Below are 26,075 nucleotides of genomic sequence, written 5' to 3'. Positions count from 1 at the left end.
GTCCCAACACAGGCACAGCCTAGAAGCAGAAATTCCACTAATCCCATGCCTAAAACAGGAGTTCCTATGGTGGGCTCAAGCATGCCAGTCAAACCCAGGCCTACCCTTTCACAACTATCAAGCAAGCCAAACCATCACAACAGACGCCTCAGACCTAGGATGGGGGCTCACATGCTGGACAAATGCGTGCAAGGATTGTGGACGCAGGACCAGCTTCACCTGCACATCAACCTAAAAGAAATGCTGGCAGTAAAACTGGCAATCCAAAATTCAGACCATTTCTCAAAGAAGGCCATTTGATGATAAGGACAGACAACACCACAGTCATGTGGTACATCAACAAACAGGGAGGCACTCATTCATACCCCCTATGCAGAATGACTTTGGACCTTTGGAACCTGGCACTCAGCTACAACATCCAGTTACAGGCAATATTTGTACCAGGAAAGGAGAATAGTCTAGCAGACATGTTAAGCAGAACCACCTCGGATGCTCACGAATGGATGCTACACCCGGACATCTTCAAGACCATCTCAAAGAAATGGGGAATGCCACAGATAGATCTATTCGCTTCCCCTCTCAATCACCAGCTCAAAAAATTCTGCACAAGGACATTCCATCCACTTGCATGGAAAGTGGATTCGCTCTCCTTCAGCTGGAAAGGTCTGACGGCATATGCATTCCCACCTCTTCCCTTGATACACAGGGTATTACTAAAAATCAAGGAGGAACATCCAAGGATAATCCTGATAGCTCCGAACTGGCCAAGACAACACTGGTACCCATTGCTGAGGAGCATGTCTCGGGACGAAATGTGGTCAATACCCCTGATGCCTTTGATGTTAACTCAGAACAACTACAGCATCATGCATCCAAACCTAAAAACGTTGCAACTGACTGCATGGAACATCACATAGCAGCAACTAATCCAGATCTTTCCCAAAGGGTTAAAGACATTATCCTTGAAGCCCGCAGACCTTCAACAAGAAGGAACTATGCAGGAAAATGGAAAAGGTTTGTCATTTGGAGTGCTGGAAGAGGAAAAGATGTGTCGAATATAGATATTGCTAACATTCTGGAGTACTTGGCAGAGCTTCTACATACAGGCCTGTCCTATTCCTCCATCAAGATACATGCATCAGCTATTTCAGCAGAATACAGCTTTGATCCACCTGTCTTTTCACATCCTCTACTCAGGCAGTTCCTCAGAGGGATCAAGAATGTAAAACCTCCTAGGAAACCACCATTGCCAGCTTGGGATTTGAACTTTGTGCTAGAAAAGTTGACACTCGCACCTTTTGAACCAGCAGCAACAGCAGACCTACAGCATCTATCATGGAAAACTGCTTTCCTACTGGCAATAACCTCGGCAAGGAGGGTTTCTGAACTTCAGGCCCTAATGGCAGTACAACCCTTCCTAATATTCCACCAAGATAGAGTGTCCATGAGGACTAATCCTACATTTATGCCTAAGGTGGTATCCAGAGTGTCTTTAAACCAGGCAATCCACCTACCTACCTTCTTCCCCAACCCACAAAACAGAGGGGAAAGAATGCTGCATACCTTGGATGTACATAGACAGCTACGCTACTACCTGGACAGAACAAAAGTAACAGAAAAACTGACCAGCTTTTGTGGCCTATGCAACAGGAAGGAAGGAAAAGCAATTTCCAAACAGACAATCTCCAAATGGATAGGAAATTGCATACGATTCTTGTTACTCCTTCCATGGAAAACCAATTCCACAGAACATAAGGCCTCATTCTACAAGGGCAACAGCCACTACCACAGCCTTCTTACGAGGAATGGCAACCAAGGACATTATTGAGGCGGCTACTTGGACCTCCGTGCATACATTTGCCAAGCATTATAATTTACCTCTGTATTCCAGATCCCGAGCAGGGTTTGCCACTGCTGTACTGCAAGGGATCCTAACCACACCATAATCTATTCGTCCTCCTCCCCTAGTTGGCTATGGTATTCTACCCAGTTGTTATGACTGCAGATGCATCCATGAAGGACATAGTACAGTTTTGTACCTACCATAAATGTAGATGTCCGAACTGGATAGCATCTGCAGTCAGGATTACCCTCCCTCCTTCCCCTCTGTGGTACTCCTAGAGTATTTACCCTCCTAATAGCTAGCTGGTGGGGGGAGTCTCTTATGGTGTATTTGTTTGTATATATGTACATACATGCTTATTTTTTGTGTTTGCCTTCTATCTCTTTGGAAACATTGGCATTTACCCAAAATTTAGCCTTCCAAGAGGGCAACTGGCATCTGGGGCAAGAAACACTGAGGAAAATGGCGTCGGCTGATGCCTTTATACCCGAAGACCAGCAGAGATGACGTCAGGTGAAGTGCGACATCAGCCGGACCCGGACTTTGGAATCCGGCCGACCGAAGGGCTGCCTGACGACAGGACAACCCAGTTGTTATGACTGCAGATGCTATCCAGTTCGGACATCTACATTTATGGTAGGTACAAAACTGTACTTTCTCTAGCCAGCACTGAGATTGTATTTGAGTACTAGTGAGAGATCTGAGGAGTGCACTCTGTTTTTGAACCGGACAAGACACTCCTCCACTTTCATCTTGCCTTGCTTTAGTAAGTAACTAGGGAACAGTAATTCTTCAGTCAGTTAAAAATATTGTGAGATTAGTTAAATGTTTTTTTTCTGCATCTGTCTGAGTCTTTCCATCTGTGTTGTTTTTTATATTTCCTGTGATATGAAACTATGATGTTTATTGTAAATAGATATTCAGTATTTTCATGTTTTTTATTATTAAGTACATCTAAGCCTTTTGTTGTGGCTGGTATTTTAGAAAATATTTAACCTTTGAGAGTACTTGCATTTATTTAGTAGCACTGCAGCTTCACTTTCCTGAAAGCTTTTCTGCTTGGTTAAATGCTACCACTTGTATAAGTATTAATTTTAATAAGTGTAATTGGATACCCTGGTAAGAGCCTTAAAGTAGCTGGCTCTGGGTGTTTTGATAGCAGCAAATCTACCCTGTAGTCTGTGTGGAGTTGGCAGAGCAGGTAAGCTGTGCCAGCCTTTCCCAGCTGTGTGTGTGTGTGTGTGTGTGTGTGTGTGTGTGTGTGTGTGTGTGTGTGTGTGACAGCTACTTTGAACAGCGACACTGGGAGCACTGATCTCACAGAGAAGGATGGTGGAGGACTTGGCATGGAACACCCTGGTAAAGACTAAGCTCTATAGTGGTCAGTGGGGAGTCTTATTTGGGGGCTGGAGTGTGCATTCTTTGTGCTCATAAGGGAAGTTGTACTTGGTGCAGAGGGCTACATCTGAAAATACTGTGTGTGTCTATTTTTTTCACAGTGAATATTCCCCATCAGTGTCAGTGGTGAGCATTGAGGCTCCTTGAACACTGAAACAGAGAAGAGATGTTGCAAATCTCCATCCTCTTGCTGTAGATGGATTTTCCTGTAAATCAGGCAGCTATGTAATTTCATATTTGTGATTTCTGCCTTTCTGATATGCTTACAGAGTCGGGCAGCATGTGGCTTAGTGCATCATGCTACATCTGGTATATGGTTTCAGTGTTCAAGCAGTAGGTGTGAGAGCCCATGAGTGTAGTGGTTATAGAATGTGGCATTTTTTGCTGTGAGAGGGAGGAACAAGTCCCAGCCTGGTAACTCATTGCAAAGGGCTTTCTTGCAGACCAGCCGATACAATGACTATTCATCTCTCTGTTATGTATTGTTGATGGATCTAGAAAGGCACAGCTAACAGGAATGCTTCCATCACTGACACATCTAAGAATCAGAGTTTCCTTTGCCCTACAAAGGACAGACCTCAGAGATTTAGTACTAGAACCTAGTAAAGAAACAGCAGATCTGATATTGGGGTACCTGGTTGTTGTGTTTCATTTGGAATATCATTCCTTCTTCTTTCTTCATTTTGGCTGTTTTTCTCTAAAGATCTTGCATCCAGAACACGTGCCTTGTGCTGCCATGTGCTATGGCATCAGTTGCTGTGCTATGATATAGAGGTTGCCTAGTCTTTATCTACCACTTCTTTGCTTTATCTTCCACAGCTCAGACTTTGAAGTATTTTTGTGGTCACTACCTTAGAAGCCAGGACCAGCACAGAAAATATTCCCTTTTGCTTGGAAGATGAGTGTTGCACAGAGCACTGGCATAGGTGCAAGCAGTTCAACCCAGTCTCCTGAAAACACAGGAAAGAGAAGTTCCTAGCCTACTTCAGTAGTCTGATAATGGAGATTGTTGAGAGGGCCTGAAGTGTGATGACCAGTGGGTGAATCCTTCACATAACCCCAACCTGTGCTGGAGCATTGTCAGAATATGGATAAAGAAGATGGAAGACCAAAAAAAATTGAAGATGTAAATTATACCTTCCTAGATGTAAATATTTCACTAAGACGGCTTCATGGTCATTGTGCATTGTGTACTCCCTTCCGAAGTGTAAGATCTTGGGGTCACACCTTTGTTGCACTTTGACAGAAGAGGGCTCAGTGAGACCTGCACCTCCTAGTAATCAGTTTGGCCGCTGTGTCTCTGTTTGTTGGTAGACTTGTTTAACATCTTCTGGGACCTTTCCTTGAGGATGTAGGAGTGAATACTTAAGGAATGGGGCCCTTAGCAGATGAACACTCCCATTTCTGATGATCAGACCCACACTTTGCTGTTTGCTGGCATTCCCATTCTGCAGCTGGGAAGGTTTTATTTCCTTCTCTCCTTACTGTAAGATGGTAGAGCTTTAAATTTCCAAAATCAGTTGTATTAGAGATGGGTAAGGGCAGTAAGACCACCTTTTCCTCAGATCTTCATAACATCACCCTTGTTGACAGAACCCTCAGGCTTATGAAGTCTACCAAGGGCTGGCCTAAGGTCCTCATTTCTTGTCCTCAGTAATGCCCCAATTGGGGGGGGGGCAGTCATCTTAGGTCATTCTTCCTATTTTACTACTGAGTGACTGTGAGCAAGTCACTTAGCCATATAGAGTGCCTTGATTGTCCCTGAAATAAGGTGCCTAGTGAGATTACTTGATTGTCAAATAAAATTAAAAAGATCATTTTTAAGTATGCCGTATGTGCAACCTAGAAGAGCACACATACTCTTCCCTGAGGAGGAAATGCCATATACACACCTTTGGTGAGTGATGTGATGTTCTGACAAAGCATCTGTTCTGGGTTTTGTTCTGTAGACCAGTGGCATCTCATTGTCAGATGTATTCACCTTTTGGCAAATGAATGTGGTCACATGATCTCTGAGCATATCCTCCAGACTACTTCTGGAGTCAAAGATTTAAGAGTATTGTCTGGACAGTGTCTTCTTGGAGCAGAGCACTATGGATATCAGGCTGTTTACCCAGAAAATACAGTTTTCCCCCATTTCTATTTAATTCAGCAGGGTGCGAGTGAGTTAGCTATGGTTGTGTTCTGTTTTCTTTGGCAAGGTGAAATTTTGTATGTCTTTCCCTCCATTTCCTCTGTCTTGGCACACCACATTGCTCCCAATATGAGGATGCTAGTAAAGAAATTTTGTGCATAAGTCAAATGTTTTTAGATAGGGGTTACTCTTCATATTTAGTTGGACACTTGTTGCTCTGTGAAGTCTCAATGAGGACTAAAATATAAACCTTTGTTAGGTGGAAGTTTGTTAGAAGTAAAAAAGGGTGAGAACAAGGCTACATATGATAAGGCCTTGGTGTTTCAGTATGGTCCCCATTCAGGAACTATCAAAGAAATTATAAATAAGAATTGGAATGTAATAAGAGGTAACCCTATGCTCTGGGACATAGTAGGTAATGAACCCACTTTTGTATATAAGACTGGCCCCAACCTCAAAACCGTATTTGAAAAAAGTGATATACAAAAGAGTGTATTAGGAAGGGAACCTCTAAATGTGGATGTTGTTCCCAATGTCCTTATATTTTGGAGGTGAGCGAATTAATTTTGGCCAGTGAAGTAAAACAGTAGTCAGGTTTCCAAAAGGTAACTGCCATACAAAGAATGTGGTTTATCTTGCAGTTGTCCTGCATTTTATGCGGATAAAACCGAAAGGTGTCTTGGGAAGATGATTTATGACCACCTATATTGGATAACAAAGTCTGATAAGAATTCGTTTATTTAGGCATTCTCTTATTTGTAAAAATTTACATAATTTTAATTTTGCTATTTTAGAACAGATTTACCAAGAAGGAGCGATTTTAAAAAAGTTAATTAGAAGAGAGGGAAGCTGCCTGGCAAGTGAGACTTAAAGCACAAACTTTCCCTGGGATTAATGAGAAAATTTCTTTGCAACCATTTTTAATTAAAAAATCTATTCAGTTTTAATGTAGTTTTGCCTACTATTAGCCTTAGTATTCTCCCTTTAATTGTTGGAATTTTCCCTAGATTTTTGTTACATTTAAAAGGTTTTTGATGTGAAGGTTATGGGTTTTGAAAGTATTGTTGCTACAAAGTGCTTGTCTCTTTAAATTGATTAATTAAAACTTCTATTAAGTTAATGATTTGTGGTATAAATGAAGTGCTGGTTGTGTCAGTTATTTAATTCTGATGACGTCCCAACTTGTTAGGGGATGAAATCGCTCAATTTTTTTAATAATGATTGACGTGAATAAATAGTTTACTGCTTTTAAAAGAAAAGTTTTCGAAATCATTGTCCACCTGTATGAGATTTTTTATTATTAGTTAATTTTTATCTGTTGTAAACCACGTTTTTATTTTATTGGCACCACATTACAAAACTCAGTGAAGGGGACAACAAGAAAAATGCTTGTTCTTATTACAACACGGTGGCTGAGAAGGAGATGGATTCAGGCTGTGAGGTCACTGCCAGTGCAGGAAATTTTCATAACAAAAACTGAGGATGTGACTGGGGATGGTTGCTTGCTCTGAGGTCCCTGACAGTAGAGGTAATCTTCCTGACACAAGCCAAGGATGTCCCTGGGAATGGTTTCATGCTCTGTCCCTCACAGTTCAAGCGAACCTTTTTGGCACAAGTCAAGGATGTCCCTGTGGATGATTTCATGCTGTCCCTAGCATAAGCAGAAGATGTTCCTGGGGCTGGTGTTCATGATTTGTCCCTAGCAGTAAAGGGAACCTTCCCAGCACAAGTTAAGGGTGATTTCATGCTCTCTTTCTGGTAATAACAGGGAACCTTCCCAGCACAAGCTATAGGTTATTTCATGCTGTGTCCCTCGCAGTACAGGGAACCTTCCCAGCACAAGCTATAGGTTATTTCATGCTGTGTCCCTCGCAGTACAGGGAACCTTCCCAGCACAAGCTATAGGTTATTTCATGCTGTGTCCCTCGCAGTACAGGGAACCTGCCCAGCACAAGCTATAGGTTATTTCATGCTGTGTCCCTCGCAGTACAGGGAACCTGCCCAGCACAAGCCATAGGTTATTTCATGCTGTGTCCCTCGCAGTACAGGGAACCTGCCCAGCACAAGCCATAGGTTATTTCATGCTGTGTCCCTCGCAGTACAGGGAACCTTCCCAGCACAAGCCATAGGTTATTTCATGCTGTGTCCCTCGCAGTACAGGGAACCTGCCCAGCACAAGCCATAGGTTATTTCATGCTGTGTCCCTCGCAGTACAGGGAACCTTCCCAGCACAAGCCATAGGTTATTTCATGCTGTGTCCCTCGCAGTACAGGGAACCTTCCCAGCACAAGCCATAGGTTATTTCATGCTGTGTCCCTCGCAGTACAGGGAACCTGCCCAGCACAAGCCATAGGTTATTTCATGCTGTGTCCCTCGCAGTACAGGGAACCTGCCCAGCAAAAAGGATGCCCCTCCTGTTATGACAGAAGCAAGCTGTACCTCAGGGTTTTGCTCCAGGTTTACATTCCTTGATCCTACCTGGTCGCCCAGGCAGTGTGTTGGAAGTGAATTAAGTAATCGGTTAGTGTTCTAGTGTGCAGATACGTATGTTCTACCAAGTGGTGTAGATTCTCTGTTAGCAGAGAGGTTAATCCTCTGCTTTCCCAGTCACTGAACAACTGGTGCTTCTGTCTTGTAACTGTGGATGTCTGTTAATCTGTTGTCAGGGTACATGTTGCTGGTCATCCTGATCTTGTGTAGGGGATAGCTGTGGCACAAAAGCATTCGGTCAAGCTGTTCATTAAATGCATTTGACATCTGTCCTCTTATAATTATTCCCTTACTTCCTTTCATTGGTTTTGAATTCCATGGTCAATAGACTTCTCTAGCTTTTTGGTTTAGTAGTATTGAAATTTGACATTGGAAGACACTTTTTTCCTAGATGCTACCACCTCTGCCCACAGACTCTTGGAGCTTTATGCCCTTAACTGCAGGGAGTCGCATCTAGCCTTTTGAAAAGATCAGATAAGTGTCCCTTACAAAGACATTTTCTCCCAAAAAATGTTTAAATTGTTTTTATTTAGCTATATGTTCACCAGAAAAGTGTGCTTGTCTGAAGACCCTTTTCAGGAGCCAGTCCTTGTATGTTATAGCTTTCTTTGTGGGTCAGAAGCCAGGCAAAAAGGAACTTTTCATACTCTGGACATTAACCACCAAATGTGGTTTACTTGAAGTTACTGCATGAATTCAAAACATGGAACAGCTTTTCACATCCTTTGCTGCTTTGAAAAAGAATTGGTAGTTAAGTATTCCCCCAACACTAAATGGACTGTTTACTCTGTCATTTGCACCAGGCTGCTAGCTGTACATTACAAATTGTTCCTGTCTGGTTATTTTCATTGGGATAATGGTTGTTGCCTTCACTTAGTCTAGTTCTGGATATTTATGCTGTGGCCATTTTTATTACAAGCCCCTTTATAAAAGTGATCAGAAGTAATCACTGTAACCCATTAGCTAAGATAAGTGTGGTTTCTGGCACTCAGGACACTAGCAGTTCTGGAAACTTGCACAAGTTTAACCAGGGGCTCCCAAGTGGTTAGGTTGACATCTGGCTCCACCTCAGCACCTGGCTTGTGATGGAGACCCTCAAATCCTATTAGCCCTCCTGAGTGGATGTGTCAGAAGTGATTGAGGCTGTCAGAAAACCTTCCATCATGCATACACACAGTGCCAGGTTGCAACGATTCCCCATTTGTGCCGAACATGACCTGATGTCACATTATTCAGTCAGTTTGCAGGTGGTCCTGACCCATGGCAGTCACCTACATGATTGTCTCAGTTGTTGCACAGTCAGAGTTTGTGTGTCCGCTATTGCTGCTCATTGTAATATAAAGAAAAGCATTGTGATCCAGGTGTGCACTTGCAGGTCAAAACACTTACATAAAGGGGTGTTGCATCTCTGCTCTCCTTTGAAGAATGCCCTCCCCTTACTGTGCTGGACTTTTGTTTGAGCCCACTGACTAAGCAACATTTGAAGTCCCCCCCCCCGACCACTTTATCTGGGGGCCATCACCTCATCTCACAGAACGTTAGAGCTGCATCTGAAGGGAATTTTGTCAAGTCTTTCACAAATTTCAAGTCACACCAGCCCATGACTCTTTTCAAAACAGTTTCTATCTTGTCCATGAACTAGTCGCTATATTGCCTTGTTTTGTTTGCCAGGCACAAGCTAGGACAGAAAGCTTTCCACATCCTAGTCGTGTGTTGTCTGCTCCATTCATACTTGAGTTGGAAGTGCACAAGTTCAGGAAGGGCTTGGTAATCACCAGACAAACCCTTCCCCCAGCTGCATTGTCTCTTGCCATCAGGTGGCCCACCACCCAGTGGGAAATGATGCAGTCAGAGGTCATTGTAGTCTAGGTGTTTTTACTTCAGGCTTCAGCAGTCTCTAATGTAGACTGTTTGTCCTCCAGCTGCTTCCATCCTGGTGGATTTACTGCTCGAGTCTCAGCTCATTCTTAGACCTTCCAAGGAGAGGCCCTCATATGAGATATACCAGATAAGTTCCTTCTGTACCATCCCCCTCTTTTGTTGGTCCCAGATGCATCCTAACTTGCCTGCCTGTATGTTGTTAACAGTGTAGAGGAGGTTATGATGACTCTCACAGTGACTCCCTACTTAGTGTGAACCCTGTAACTGCAAGTCTTGCAACTAAAATAAATAAATATACATATATATGGGTCCTAGTCTAAACATCAAAAGTACGTTTAAGCAAAACGTACTTGAGCGAATTCATTTCCGTGAAAGTGCATTTTATTGACAATGCACTTTAGCAAAAAAGCAAAAAGAAAAAAAAAACACACGGTTTGCATGTAGATTTAGTTGTACATCAATATGTAGTGTTGATTGTACAGCTAAGCAAACTGTTGCTTAGATCGTGGTACAGCGGGGATAAGAGAATATTCCATTTTCCCCACTGTAGTGCGATCTTGGAGTGAGAATATTAAAGTGGGGGGGTGCAGGGGGGCTTGCCCCCCTGCATAAACGTGAGTAGTGTTTTATTTGTGTAGATTTTTTGGCATTTTTTTTTCACTAAATTAATTTTTGATAAAATACACTTTTGCGAAAGTGAGTTCTCTCAAGTATGTTTCACTGAAATGTACTTTCGATGTTACATCATAGATCCATATATATATATGTGTATATATATATATATATATATATATATATATATATATATATATATATGAAGAATTCACATGACACACCTGCTGCTGTGTCATTTGCGCTGCTGGCCTCAGTACTTACCCCCTAGATCCTGTTCTCGGTACTGAATCTTCATTTCTTTCTTGGTTTGCAGGAAGTGTGGCTGCTGAGTGATGTGGGTGAATTGGCAGGCTCAGGGGCCGAGTAAAAGTTCATGACACTGCAGCATGTGCCTGCATAGGCTGGCACTGGCTGTGCCCACCAAATACAAAATCTTCAGAGGAAAGATGCTCATGAAGGGTGCATGTGGCCAAGCCCCCCCATGCATGATGCTTTGTGAAAAAATGCCAAATTAATACAGAAGAGAGAATGACCCTAGTTGTAGACTCACCAGGGAGATCCCCTTCCAAGATTAACAGATACTGTAAGACCATGTGTTATTTACCATTTCTTTTATACCAAACTGCTTGCTGACTTATCAGCTGAGTATTTTAATTTTTTGATGCTTAATGTGTTTCCTTTCCTGCCTTTTTGCCTGTTATGTAGTTATTTTGCCACATGGTCTTTTGTAAAATATTACATGAAGTATTTATTTACCATTAGTTGGCAGTAGTGCAGGGAATTGATTTTTATGTTAACAGGCACTTGCACTGTTGCTGCCTGTAGACATAGGTGATGGCCTGATTCTACACCTTTAGAATGAAACTTTCACAGTTGCAAGTATTTATTGTAGCACCTTCTTTGGAACCCTGTAGGACATTTTGCACGTTACTAAAAACTGTTCATGTGCCACAGCTGCAGATTTAATGATGGCTTTTAACAAATTGAATCTGAACTTGCAGGACGTTATCAGATCCGTGCCCAGCCAAGGAAGACGTACCAGTAGTAATTGAGGAGAGACGGCGGCCTGAGACGCTTCAAATCTGGCAGGAAAGAGAACGTCAGCAGGCGTTACTAAATCAAACACAAGAGAAGAGAGAATGGTGAGGATGTCATGGCAGTAATACTTTTAAAAAGTTCTTTTAAACTTTTCATGTCTAACTGAATTGTTACTGAGAAAGCTGAAGGTGAGTTGTAATATGGGTTTAGAAGTCTCTAGAGGGGGGAGGTATACATTTTATCATGCATTCTTGGCTGTTTGATTTGCTGTCAGAAGTGATCAGAGTCCCCCTGTCCTTTGAATCTTTTGCACCCCTTCTGTTTTAGGGCATGAATGGTAGCAATGCTGGTATTGGTTTGTAGGTGCTAGGGCTAAGCATGCTTGCCATACTGTTTCGTTTCGAATAATTTAATTAAAACCTTCCTGATTCCAGTGTACTTACCAAGTTTGTACTTGGGCAGCACTTGTGTCACACACCATGTGAGATCTGTTAAGTTTTCATGCTGTGTGCACTGTAGTAAGAATAGGTGGGTCTGTATTTTTTTGTGTTTGTACATAGCATACATGTTAACTTGGAGAAATGTAGATGGAGACCAAACTGTGAGAGCCCTGTATAGCTTTGCAGCAGTCCAACAACAGCTGTTCAAGGGATCAAAGATTTTTTTGGCATCTGCATGTTTCAATTGTGTATCTTAGTAATTAGTGTAAGCTTGATTACTGATTTTGCCTGAAAACTGAGTAATCATGAACTTTTGTGTATGCTGAGCAGTTATTCATCTAAACACAGATTCATTATTTTACCTTTGCAACAAACACTGTACTTAACTTGAATATAAAGCATTTTGGAGAGGGTTCTCAAAGTGAGAAATCCTTCTGTTATCCATATCACACTGCAAAAGTTTCTGCTGTTTTGGTAAAGTCATTAAGAGACTTTCCAGGATAGTATTTCTAAAAATGTTATATCCTGTTCATCCTATCCGTTGGATCTAACGTGGGGGGATCCTCAAGCTACTTGTCTGATCCAACCTAGCAAAAGTAGTTGTTCAGCCTTCAGCACCTTTACATTTTTTTTCCTCCTATTATGCACCAGGTTGTGAAACTTCCTCAGATGTCATTTGCCATTTCAGCATGCATTTATATAACTTTTATATGCCTATATCTCCTCATTGTTTGACAGCTTTCTGTCAGATGTCTTTGTTCACTACCTAGTTCTATAAATTTGAGTCTCTATTGGCTGTATTTTGTTTTTGATTTTTTCCCTGCTTTGGAGTGAGCATTATTGCCTAACTGCCCTCATTTAAAACGCAGAAAGGAGAGAGAGAAATAGAAGATAACTGTTTGATGGTTATTTAGATTTTCTTCAGGTCAGATCAGCTCATTGGTACTTTTTTCTGTACTTGTTCCTGAAAGTCACGGTTGTGGTTGTCTTTATTACACATAGCTGCTTTGTGATTGCAGCATACATGGTAGTAAATACATGGAAAAGAGCTTTAAAAAAATGCCTTCACTGTGGGCACAAAAGCCCCTCACAGGATTTGTACAATCAGTGTGTGTTGTTTGAGTGTAGAAAACCTGACTGTCTGTTTGCTCCATCTGCAAGGCTTTTGATTGGCATGCCTTGACAAAGACAGTAGGAACAAAGAAGTCTTAAAGGGCTTGCTGCCACTGGATCCAGAGGTAAAAAAGCACAAAGGCTAGAGAAGATATAGGAAAGAAAGGGAACAGTTCAGAGTGAAAGATGAGGATCCAGACATGAAGAAGAGAAAGCCAGAGTTCTATCTAAATAGGCAAGCTCAGAGCCGACTAGTTCTTCTGCGCCATAGACATCTCCAGCATTGGCTCCTTAGACCCTTTTGTCATTTAGAATGGGTCCGTATTAAATCAGCGAACGCTGTTTAATCGACCCTCTATAATCAAAATGACAAAATCCTGAATGCACAGAACAATGATTTTTTTTCCCAGAGGAAAAAATCACTGTACCGTTTTTGGGACTTTGCCATTTCCTCCACTGTGGTGCGATCTCGGAGTTGGTATATTTAAGTGGGGGTGGCCCCCACTTTATTTTGTTTTTTGGTTGGGTTTTTTTGTATGGACCAACGATTTTTTCCCCTAGGGAAAAAAATTGCTGTTGTGTGTTCGGCATTTTGTCATTTCAATACTGTAGGGTCGATTATACGGCATTCGCTTTAAGCATTTGCTGTTATAATATAGACCCTTTAGAACAAGGTTGCCTCTATGCATGTTTCAGGGTAGCTCTTCTGAGAGAGAGCTCTCAAGATTACTTTTTTTTCTGCTGTCTCAGTCATCCATCAGGTCTTTCAGGAACTCTGATTTGGAACTGGATTGTATGATGATGGCCTTCATCAAGACACAGATTGATGAGTGTTCTCTCTTTTTCCCCCAGATCTGAGGGGAAAATGGGATGGTCCCTTATCCCCCTTACTTGCTGCTTCCCCAGTCCAGTGTCTGGGCAGAGCCCGCACCTGGGGCCTGTGTCCTCAATGCCAAGTGTACCCTTGCCTTCTACTCTGAAACTTTCAGATCCAAACAACTGGACTATTCTCTTGGTTCTTGGAATTGAAGTTTTGACATCGACACTTCAGTACCATTTTTTGACCCATTGAGTATGGTGTTCTCTGTTACAGTCAGCAGCCTTTGAGGCTGCGATACTGAGCCCCTCATTAGGTCAGTGTTCTCTGTTGGATTTAAAGATCCTTTTGTCAAGACCACCTATCCCTTCTTCGGAGTTTAGCCTTTGTGATTATTGAGAGGATCTTAGCCTCGCCTGCTAGAAATGTATCACAAGCTCCACCGAAGTCGGCCCCTCCCTCAGACACACTTTGAATGTGACATAGAGGATTGAGAAGGATTTTGCCAGTTCCCTATGGAGGACTTCAGCTTCAGTGAGGTGTTGAAGCTCATGCATCAGAGGAGAAATTGGCCCCCACAGGTCCACCCTGTCATGACAGTGAGGTCCTTTTTGAGGCACATGGGTTTGGCCCCCTCTTCTTCTTGGGCAGTCTGTCTGGTGGACTGCTTGATCAACCCGGCTGTCAGGAAAGCATGCCAGGAACCGGACTCTTCTGAAACCATACTAAGGAAGCTGATAAGATTCTTCACACACCCCCACAGACAGACCTTTTTGATCCAAGAATCCTTTGGTAGATTCCATCTCCATGGCAACAACAACTAAGAAAGAGCTAACTGAGGATCTAGCCACTGTCCATCTGCCAGATAAGAATTCTAGGGCAATGGATAGGATGGAGAGGCTGGTGTACACTTCAGACATTAGACCTTCCTTTGGGGCCAGTATCCTCAAAGGACTTTTGTCAAGGTACAACCCAGGAGATGAGTAGTTGAGGGTTCTGTCCCACACATTCTGTCAGATGGATGGAATGAATTGGATATGGTAGTTATGTACTTAGAGTAACACTGGATGTTTCACCTTTGTCCATTCGATACATACAACATCCTGTTTCCCTTCCAGTATCTAATTTTGAATTTCCCAGAGGGCCTATTTTGTTAGGGTCCTGTAGTGGGGGTTCTCTGTACGCTTGGTCAGCGGAATCAGCAGAATCAATCTGAAGAAGGTTTACAAGCTGGTGCATTATGGGATGATACATTTAAAGGGGCTCAAGGCTGCAACACTAATTTTGCAGGATTGGAATAGACAATAGATCTTGTGAATGCCCAAGCTGTATTGACCAGTCAAGGATGAAAGGATCCAGCATTATGGTAAGTACATAACTACTGATGTTATGTAGTCCAATCTCACCTACATTCTTACCCGTGAGTTCGGAGCCGAATATCAGCTCAGACTCTGCCAAGCTTTTCTAGCTCGAAGTCTTCTATTGGCTGGGCTAAGCAGGTATCCCATGCTGCACTGCTCCATATCCCCAGATCTCGTTTGCCGCTCATGTAGCTCGGACGTAGTCTCGCTCTTGGCTGTGGCTAAGTACCGTTTTTCTTCTTCCTCTTGAGAGAACTTGTTACAAACAAAAAGCTATTTTAATAGCTATTTCTATTTGGTGTTTTTGGTTATTATCTGTAGTGTGATTGTCTTTGTGGTGTTCCACTAGCTGTTCCAATGGGCTAGGCCCGTTTCAGTTAGAGGACCTAGTCCGTCCCCTTTCTTGTCCCTGTGTTGGTCTTTTGCGATCTAAAACCGTTTAAGTTAGTTTTAGTGTCTGTTTTTGTTCTGTTGGCGAGTTGGTGTAAAACTGTTTTAGTTAGAGATTTTTAGCCCTAGTCGTCTAAGGGTTTGTCCTTCTGAGGATTGTGTGTGCTGCTGTTGTGGAGAGTTTTTGTTCCCGTGCTTAGCGGTTTTTGTGTGACTGTAGTTGATTTTTACAGTCAGGCAGTAACTTGCTCATCGTATTGTTTTTTTGTGATTATATTTCAAGATGTCTAAAGATTCCAAGGAGCACAAACCTTCGGGTTTTAAAAAGTGCTCTAAGTGTGGTTACAAGATATCTATCACCGATGGACATTCAGTATGTGTTTATTGTCTGGGAGCAATCCACCTGCAGGAGTCCTGCACCTTCTGCCATACTTTTAGTCCCAGGGTGCTCCAAGAAAGAAAGAATAAGTTAATTCTCAAGGGACTCTTGAAACCCTTGTTCGAAGAGGCCATGGATTCTACTTCCAGTTCAAAATCTAAGTCCACAAAATCAAAAAAGAGATCTCCAGCTCCTTCAGTCTCCTCGGAGCCATCGGAAAAAGTAATGAAGCTAGCTTCGACCTCCTCGGCTCCACTGTCCTCGGGGCCACAGGAAGTGTCAGTGTTGATGGAACCGTCGTCGGCTCCAATTATATTGGAACCTCTTTGGATCCGATCGCCCAGTACTAGACCAGTGTCACCTGAGAGGAGATCCCAATCTCCCTCCCTGTCCTCCAAATCCTCCAGGACACTTTCAGATGTGGATGTCGATAGGGTTGTGCAGAGGCTCCTTCAGTCACCGGTTTTGGCTAAATTGTCCTCTGCTCCATCCCAGTCGGCTCTGGAGTCAGTCCCGATACCTTCTTCGATTATTCCTCCGAGCGCATCTCTGTCTTCGGAGCCGGAATGCTCCACTCCATGTGATGTTCCTAGGTCGGCTCTGATGGCCCCTCCGGGCTTATCAGTGCCGACATCAGCTCCGACCCCGCCGGCGCCATCCACAGAGTTCGGGACTGAGGATTCTTCAGTCGGGCCCGAGGGGGACACCTCGGGACACCTTTCGGTTCCTAGTCTCCCACTCGGTGCCTCGGCTCGTGGAACCCCGACTCCTGTCATTGTCTCGGAGGCTGGCCGGTCCTCGGACTCGGGGGGGCAGCCTTTGAAGCCATGCGGAGTGCGCTGGCCAGATCTTCAGCTACATCATGCGGGTCGGTCATTCTGTCCCGTACCACTCCAGTGAGAGTCTCTAATCACCACCTATCTGTAGACAGCGGAGCCCCAAGGCCTAGGAATACCCCCACGAGTGGTCCCCAAGTTTCTGAGGGCCCCTCAGAGTTTTTGCCTGAGGAGCCCCCTAGAAAGAAAACGTGCAAGAGGAAGCACATAGACTCCTAGGATGAGTCTCTCACCTCAGATACTGACCTCGAGGAATCGGAGGGGTCCCCCAAGTCATCCTCTGACGATGTTTCTTTCTCCGACATCCTGGAGATATTGAAACAAAGAGGTGACTGGCTGTCCAAAGCCCCCTCCGAGGAGGAGTCGGTCTTCCTGAAGGCCTTTGGTGCTCAGCCCTCCGCCTCCTGGGTGTCCCCACCCTTTGACGAGCTCTTGGATTTAATCTTTCGGAGGGTGTGGGAGAACCCTGATTCTGTGGAACCCGTACCCAGGAGACCCAATAAATTTCTTTCTGCTCCCCCGGGTAAGGAGGCTTTGTCTAAAGAAGCCCTGTGGATGCTATGGTGGTGGCGGCGGCCACTCAGAAGCAAGTAGCAGAGACTTCTTCCTCCGTCCATCCTCCTAACAAGGAGTCTAGGACCATGTACCGGTATGGGAAGTGTACCCTCTTGTCAGCAACCTTTACCTTACTGTTGCTGAACTACCTGTATCATTTTACTCGGCTCCAGAGAGTTCTCCTCAAGGAGTTAGGAGATACTCTTGTGCGTAACGTGCCTGAGGTGGTGGCCCAGATGGTTAACACCCAGGTGTCTACCCTCAATTCCATCATCAACTCCTCCATGCGGCTCATTTCATATGCAGCCGAGGGAGCGAGTAGGGCAGCAAGCTCAGGATTCGCCCTTAGAAGGCAAGCCTGGCAGCGCCTTTGTCATTTCGCAGAGACCTTCAAGTCTTCTTTCACTGACACCCCCTTTGATGGTTCTTCCTTGTTCGGAACCAAAGTGAAAGACACCCTCACCAGGTGCGAGCAAGAGGGAAAGACCCTGTGTGCTGTAGGGATCTGTTTTTCCCTTCCCTCTAGGCCTTACCCCAAGGCCCAGCGGGGTGGGAAGATGTGGTTCAAAAAATCACAGAGGTTTTTTCCTGGTGCACAAGGTGAGTCCCCCTCCAGAGGCAGAGGAGGGGGAGGTTATTCAGGGAGACACCGTCCTAGAGGCAGAGGGGGACCCCGTAATTTGGGAGACCGTGATTCCTTTCACGGCTCTCCCTACCGTCATTCCTGATGGGATGCCTGACTGTGCATTTCCGGAGCCAGTCGGGGGTCGAATATCGTTATACCCGGAAGCCTGGCAAAGCCTCACCCAGGACCGATGGGTATTACGAATAATTTCCGGAGGTTATGTCATCCCCTTTTCGTCAGACCCCCCTCCAGTCAAAAAAATCCTGGACGTTCCACCCAGTCAAAGGGATCACGCAGCTTCATAGGTTTAAAAGCTGCTAGGAAAGGGAGCCATCCAGCATGTCCCTTCAGACCAGATCGGATTAAGGACTTACTCAAGATTCTTTTTGGTGCTGAAAAGAACAGGGAACCTGAGACCCATATTAGATTTCAGCAAACTGAACAACTATGTACAAAAGTCCAAGTTCCATATGGTCACACTACAATCGATTCTCACATTGTTGGGAGAAGAAGTATGGATGTGCTCCATCGACCTAAAGGATGCTTACTACCATGTCAAAATGGACAGAGCATCCGGGAGTCACCTACGCTTCCGGCTGGAAGCCAGTCATTTCCAGTTTCGAGCCCTGCCCTTTGGTCTCACCACAGCCCCCAGGGTGTTCACCAAGTGATGGCGGTGGTGACAGCTCCCTTGAGACATCTAGGATTCCAAGTATTTCCGTACCTGGGTGACTGGCTCCTTACCGCCCCCACCAGGCATCTACTAATCCAAACCAGGGACGCTACCATCACTCTCTGTCAACAATTGGGTATAACACTGAATTGGGAAAAATCTGCCTTGTTGCCCTGACAGCGTGTCATTTTTATAGGTGCAGAGTTAGACACCATTCAAATGTGAGCCTTTCTACTGCAGGAAAGCATCGGAGTCTTACAGCAACAGGTGCACGCCCTGCTTCCCCTGAGAAAAGTGAAGGCAAGATTGGTTCTTCAACTCCTGTGGACTATGGCAGCAACAATTATGTTGGTCCCTCTAGCGAGATTGCACATGAGGCACCCTCAATGCCTCCTCTTTGCTCAATGGTCTCTCCAAAAACTTCCTCTTTCCCACCCTATTTTGCTCATGGACAGATGCAAACAGGATCTCAGTTGGTGGCTTTCCACCAACAATCTGGACAGGGGAAAACCTTTCGTTCCACCAACCCCGGTTGCCACAGTGACCACGGACGCCTCCCAGATGGGATGGGGGGGCATTATCTGGGCAGGACAGTCCAAGGCACGTGGCAAGATCATGAGATATATTTGCATATCAATGTTCTAGAGATGAGGGCAGTGCTACTTGCGTTGCAGGCACTTCAGAGCTTTGTGCCTCTAGGGACTATTGCAATACACTCGGACAACATGTCAGTGGTGTGGTATCTGAACAAACAGGGGGGAACCAGATCATATACCCCCTGTGCAGAGAGGCCATGCGAGTGTGGCAGTGGGCAGTATCTTGGCCAAGAAGAGATACTCTGCAAGTAAGACCCAAATGCAAGGCAGAAAACAATCCAAGTAGACGGAAATTGCCAGCATCAAGTTCAGTATAAAGCATCAAAAAAACATCCAAAGGCTGATGTATGAAGTATATAAACTTTTAATAATAAACACCCAGACCAGTTTCAGCCAGCAGGCTTTCCTCAGTGGGATAAAAAAGCATTAACTGTAAAGTGATATATATATATATATATATATATATATATATATATATATATATATATATATAATAAAATAAAATAATACATGCTCATAAAGAAACACATAAGTTTATAAATGATCATTCAAACTGAGAACAAAGCTCCCAGTTTAATGATCCAATACTTATAGAATGCCATCCCTGTTTGTTGGATCTGCCCATGGATTCTGTCAATATGGGTAACTGGAACCCTGGCTGAATTATGTTGTGTACTGTGTTCAGACATAAATAAAGAAGTGGTCGTGAAGTCTGTCCAACATTTTGATATCAAATATTCTGTCTGTATTTTACTGGTAAAATTTTTGATCTGAAAATGAAAGGACATGATGAGCAATGACCACAATGGTATGTAGTTTGTCACACCTCATGTTAATTGGTGGGTGTGTATTGCTGCTGAACCCTTTTTGTAATGTGAAAAAAATTATCCAATGTCCTGCCCCTTCTATATCCATACCTGCATACATAGAATATTCAAATGCTGGATATAACATTCCTCATAAAGGTTAATGTTACATCAATTGTGGTGATAGGTTCATCCTGTTCATTGTGAATCTTGTCAGAATATTGGGTATGTTTCAGATGATGTGGTTGGGATGCATACTAGTTGCATGTAATAGACGGTTATACTGAGGGTATTTACGAAATGTTTTACTACATAAAGTATCATCAGAATTCCTGGTTATAGTTACATCCAGGAAATTGATCTCATTTTTATCATAAGTAGATGAAAACTCAATACCCCATTTGTTATGATTGAGATATTGGACAAATTCTGCTAAATATTGTTCATCAGAACGCCAGACCAACCAACAATCATCGTCATAAATAAGTTGTTCCTCAACATATCCCATAAATAGGTCTGCCTATGGGGCAAAAAAGACCCCATTTGTTTCCCCTTGAGTTGCCAATAACATTCTCCTGAAAATAGAAAACATTTTGACCAGGAGTGTGTTGAAACCTACTGGATATAGTTGTGATTTGTCCCCAGATTTTAAGGGCTTCCAATCCAGCCCAAAATCCAGCCAGTGTGGAATGTTTGTATAGAGCCTTGACATCCAGGGTGCAAAGTAACCAATCTGGTTCCAGTTGATTCTGTATCCTGTATTCCTGGCTAATTAAGCCCAATAATGGTTTGAGATAATAACGTAAGGAACTCTGATAATGGTTCAGGGGTTTATTAAGACATCTGTATCTTTGGTATAAAGATGAAGTGTGTTTGTCTGTGGATCCTGCACCGTAAGATGTGCCTTTACTGTGTCAGATATGATACCTTCAGAGACTGCTAAATCCAGTTGCTCTTTTCTTTTTATTGGGGGGTGGTAATAAGCATCTTCGTAGAGGAAAGGTTGGAAAGTTGTCCATTTCCTCCCCAGACAATAAATCCGATATCCATGATGCTACACTCCCACCCTTGTCGGCCTGTGTAATGCCAATGTTTGTGTGGTCCCTGAGTTGCTGCAATGCTAGTTGTTCAGTATTGGTTAAATTGTGTTTCAAGGGTGAAAATTGGTCCAACTTGAAATGTATGTCTCTAAGAACTGTTACATTTGTTGGATCTTTGAGAGATATTCAATATATTGGCATCTATTGTCTCATAAATGTTTGAATGAGGCCCTCAATTGACTCTATTTCTGTATTTCCTATGTTTTCTCCTACCCCTCCTCCTGATGTGTTTAAAGGGTGGATCTGGCTTTGTCTGTAGTGGAGGAATCATCAGCTGATATACTACTGTATGTGTGCGACCCTTTCAATATAGATCTGAGTTTCTTTTTGAAATTCCTGCCAGGATTCTGTCTCGTATCTATAAATCTAACATTTTTGGTGGTATCAAAAGGTCGTCCCCTCTGATAGTCAGTTAAATCCCTATTAAATTTCTTTATTTTTTTATCCTTTGTCTGTTTTTCAAAAACTAACAATTCTTTTGACAACTTATTGAGACATATGGAAAATTGCGAATGTCCCTCATAGATTTTTACTTCACTACACAGGTCACCAACCTCCTTAATGTTTGTCTCAATAGTTCGTTCTTAATATGAACTCAATATCCGGTCAAAGTTCATGGATGCCTGTTGTTGGGCTAGATACCTTTCGTTGGACAGCGTTTCATCAATTTTGCTTACAAGTGGTTGAGTTTTAATTCTCAAACCTCTAGGGGTTATTTCCTTGTTCGAATAAGCTTTAAAAAGCCTCAAATGCCAAATATTGGATCTCAAACTTTTCATGCTTTTACCAAGTTTCTGAAAAGCACTGTTACAGCTGTCAACTGGATCTATAGATTGTGGAATACCATTCTCATTTTTCGGCACAAAGCCCTTGAAGATTTTTTCAAGATCCATGACAATAAGCTGTGAGTAGGTAGGTTGGAATAGACCAATCAAAAATAGTATTATAAGTTGTCAGAAGAACTGGTCAACAATTTTTATGTAAAAACAACTACTTATCAGAGGCGATCCTATGTCCACCAAAAGGTAGTGACAATAAACTTAACTACAGTTAGAATCCTGATAGGAAACAATATCAATGTAGTTGTATATTGTGCTGTAAATTGTTAATATAGTAACCCATAAGGCTACAAAATAGGGCCTTGTGTGTACTGAAGCCCTCTAAAAATATGATGGTCAATAATGTATTTAAAACAATAATCCAGGTATAGTAACTTGGGCCTGTAAACATAAGTCACACTAATAGAATGTTACAATATAACAGTGACTATATCACCATTGTATGTTCAACCTATAAAAGTTATATGCAGAACAAATAGAGATAGAAATGAATAGATTTCAGAACAACCATCAAGATTCAAAAACACAGTTTGGCTAGTCTGCCAATTAGTTGGTCCCAGCTTGATAAAAAAGTATATTCTAATAATGAACACATACAACTTGAAACTGTACAGCGTAAAGTTTGTACATGTTAAATCCCCTTGTAATATGTAAAATGCATTTATATCATTCCACATTAATATGTAGCATGTTATTAAAGGGATAATTTATAACTGTGATGATTGTGTAACATTCTTGATTAGTCAGATAACTGACAGTCATCCTATTAAGAAACAAAGAAAAAAGTATCTGTGCTTTCTTTATTTCAGTTAATGCTTTTTTATCCCACTGAGGAAAGCCTGCTGGCTGAAACCGGTCTGGGTATTTATTATTAAAAGTTTATATACTTTATACATCAGCCTTTGGATGTTTTTTTGATGCTTTATACTGAACTTGATGCTGGCAATTTATTGTTTTCTGCCTTGCATTTGGGTCTTACTTGCAGAGTATCTCTTCTTGGGCTCAATTTCATTTTCTCTGCCGTGGACTTTTACTCAGGATTATTCCAGGTTTCCCTGGATTGCGTTTTTCAGCAGTTTTAGTGAGTTATCCACTGTTTTTTATATCTTTTTACTACAACTTTGTATGAATCAAGCTAAACAGGATTTGGCTGGGAATTATCACAACAGAATTGCTTATGCTGTGTTTAAAATGGATGCCATCTTGATTTTCAAACACAAGGTACTGTTCTATTTTATTTTTTTTGTTTATTCAACTCTTTTTTGGAGTTTTTTTGCATACTGAATCTCTTTATTTGGTCTCCTTTCGCCTAAACAAGTTTCACAAGTGTAGCAGCAAATTTTTTTGGGCTGTTTTGTTATTTTCATTTATTATGAGCCGTTTCATGCTGGTTCATTTGGAATAACAACCACATGGTGTCTACTCCTGTATGCTAATGATGGTCAGTCGATTTGGATATACGTTTGGTTTCTTAACAATATTCAGTGTGGTCTAAGTAAAAATCAAAACGGAACTATTTTGCGAGAACGGACTGTTGGAAACTCTTTTTATATGGTGTAATCACACTTGTATGCTTCGATAACATCCACACCAATACAGGAATGGAAGGGGACATTATGTTCATATGCTGATACAGAATTTAGTTTTATAGCATTCGGGACTATAATAGTCTTATCCTGAAGTCTTCTTGCCAGCTTTTTATACATCTGTGTGACTACATTGACCAAATATACATCTTGGTTGGCCAAACTAACAACGGAATCCATTTCTATTCTACCCAACTAAGGAACCACAAACTTTCTTACAGCAGCATTTGAGCTCGTTGGTTTGGATGAACTTATTTTTGACATTTTTTCATTTGTTCATCACTAAATTTGGACATTTTTGTAGCTGATCCACTGTCTGCATAAACTGTATTACAGTTGCTGTTTATGTTATACTCCAGGGAAATTGTTACATGGAACTGGGTGTTACAATACCATAGTATTTATTTAAGGAAGCATTTATAATTTTTTTTGTTTTTTCTTATGGCAAATTATAATGCTCATTATCACAATTCATTATTTTATTATTGTGGTATGATATCAATGCATTTATATACTTTACAGGGACTTAACATGTCACTGTATTGTTTCTAACTGGAACTGTATGTGCCTACTTTATGCAGTGTGATTTATGGTGGAAATCAAGGATACTGTTGTATGGAACTGGGCTCAATATTCTCACAGAATTGTCTTTAAAGAAAGCACAGATATTTTTTTCTTTGTTTTTTAGTAGGATGACTGTCAGTTATCTGACTAATCAAGGATGTTACAATCATCACGGTTATAAATTATCCCTTTAATAACATGCTACATATTAATGTGGAATGATATAAATGCATTTTACATATTACAAGGGGATTTAACATGTACAAACTTTACGCTGTATAGTTTCAAGTTGTATGTGTTCATTATTAGAATATACTTTTTTATCAAGCTGGGACCAACTAATTGGCAGACTAGCCATACAGGTTTTTGAATCTTGATGGTTGTTCTGAAATCTATTCATTTCTATCTCTATTTGTTCTGCATATAACTTTTATAGGTTGAACATAACAATGGTGATATAGTCATTGTTATATTGTAACATTCTATTAGTGTGACTTATGTTTACAGGCCCAAGTTACTATAACTGGATTATTGTTTTAAATACATTATTGACCATCATATTTTTAGAGGGCTTCAGTACACACAAGGCCCTATTTTGTAGCCTTATGGGTTACTATATTAACAATTTACAGCACAATATACAACTACATTGATATTGTTTCCTATCAGGATTCTAACTGTAGTTAAGTTCCCCAATATAGTTCATTTTTATGAACATTGAGAATTTCATATTGTCACTACCTTTTGGTGGACATAGGGATCGCCCCTCTGATAAGTAGTTGTTTTCCCAGATTGAATACATAAAAATTGTTGACCAGTTCTTCTGACAACTTATAATACTATTTTTGATTGGTCTATTCAAACCCACCTACTCACAGCTTATTGTCATGGATCTTGAAAAAATTCTTCAAGGGCTTTGTGCCGATAAAAATGATATTGGTGTTTTTGGTATACCAGATGAGAATGGTATTCCACAATCTATAGATCCAGTTGACGGCTGTAACAGTGCTTTTCAGAAACTTGGTAAAAGCATGAAAAGTTTGAGATCCAATATTTGGCATTTGAGGCTTTTTAAAGCTTATTCGAACAAGGAAATAACCCCTGGGGTTTGAGAATTAAAACTCACCCACTTGTAAGCAAAATTGATGAAACACTGTCCAAAGAATGGTATCTAGCCCAACAACAGGCATCCATGAACTTTGTCCGGATATTGAGTTCATATTATGAACTTACTATTGAGACAAACATTAAGGAGGTTGGTGACCTGTGTAGTGAATTAAAAATCTATGAGGGACATTCGCAATTTTCCATATGTCTCAATAAGTTGTCAAAAGAATTGTTAGTTTTTGAAAAACAGACAAAGGATAAAAAAATAAAGAAATTTACTAGGGATTTAACTGACTATCAGAGGGGACGACCCTTTGATACCAACAAAAATGTTAGATTTATAGATACGAGACAGAATCCTGGCAGGAATTTCAAAAAGAGACCCAGATCTATATTGAAAGGGTTGCACACATACAGTAGTACATCAGCTGATGATTCCTCCACTACAGACACTGCAGGGACTAACACTGGAGAATCCCCAGTTCCTAAAAAAGCTAAAAGCCAGGTCCACCCATTAAACATATCAGGAGGAGGAGTGGGAGAAAACATAGGAAATACAGAAATAGAGTCAATCGAGGGCCTCATTCAAACACTTATGAGACAATAGATGGCAATATATTGAATATCTCTCAAACGACTTTAACTGAAGATCAAAAGAAACTTTTAAATAAAGTTTTGAATTTTGTCCCAGGGATTTTTGTTGATGAGTCTGTATAGTGAATGACATCAATGATTTTTGTCGCAGGATCAATCTCAAGCTATTTTTTGGTTCTAAAACTGACTCTCAAAGATCCAACGAATTTAAATTTCACAAATCTAATTTTGTACCACCTATGAATCGAAATGTAGCAGTCTTTCAACAAGCAGTTCTTAGAGACATACATTTCAA

At 41.8% G+C, this 26,075-nt stretch overlaps 1 protein-coding gene across 2 annotated transcripts in view; it reads left to right on the top strand.

Moving 5' to 3' along the window:
* Positions 1–26,075, top strand: part of LRCH4 (leucine rich repeats and calponin homology domain containing 4) — a 1,419,989-nt gene that overhangs the window by 1,072,392 nt on the left and 321,522 nt on the right. For both annotated transcript variants that reach the window (XM_044077349.1, XM_044077347.1), the window contains exon 11: positions 11,363–11,503. In XM_044077349.1, the coding sequence (XP_043933284.1) occupies positions 11,363–11,503 (141 nt within the window). The remainder of the gene's footprint in view (positions 1–11,362; positions 11,504–26,075) is intronic.

The sequence above is a fragment of the Protopterus annectens genome, chromosome 7.part0 (assembly GCF_019279795.1).
Source record: "Protopterus annectens isolate FY-2018-M chromosome 7.part0, PAN1.0, whole genome shotgun sequence".
NCBI classification, from domain to species: Eukaryota; Metazoa; Chordata; order Ceratodontiformes; family Protopteridae; genus Protopterus; species Protopterus annectens.
This window is presented reverse-complemented; position numbering and strand designations above follow the sequence as displayed.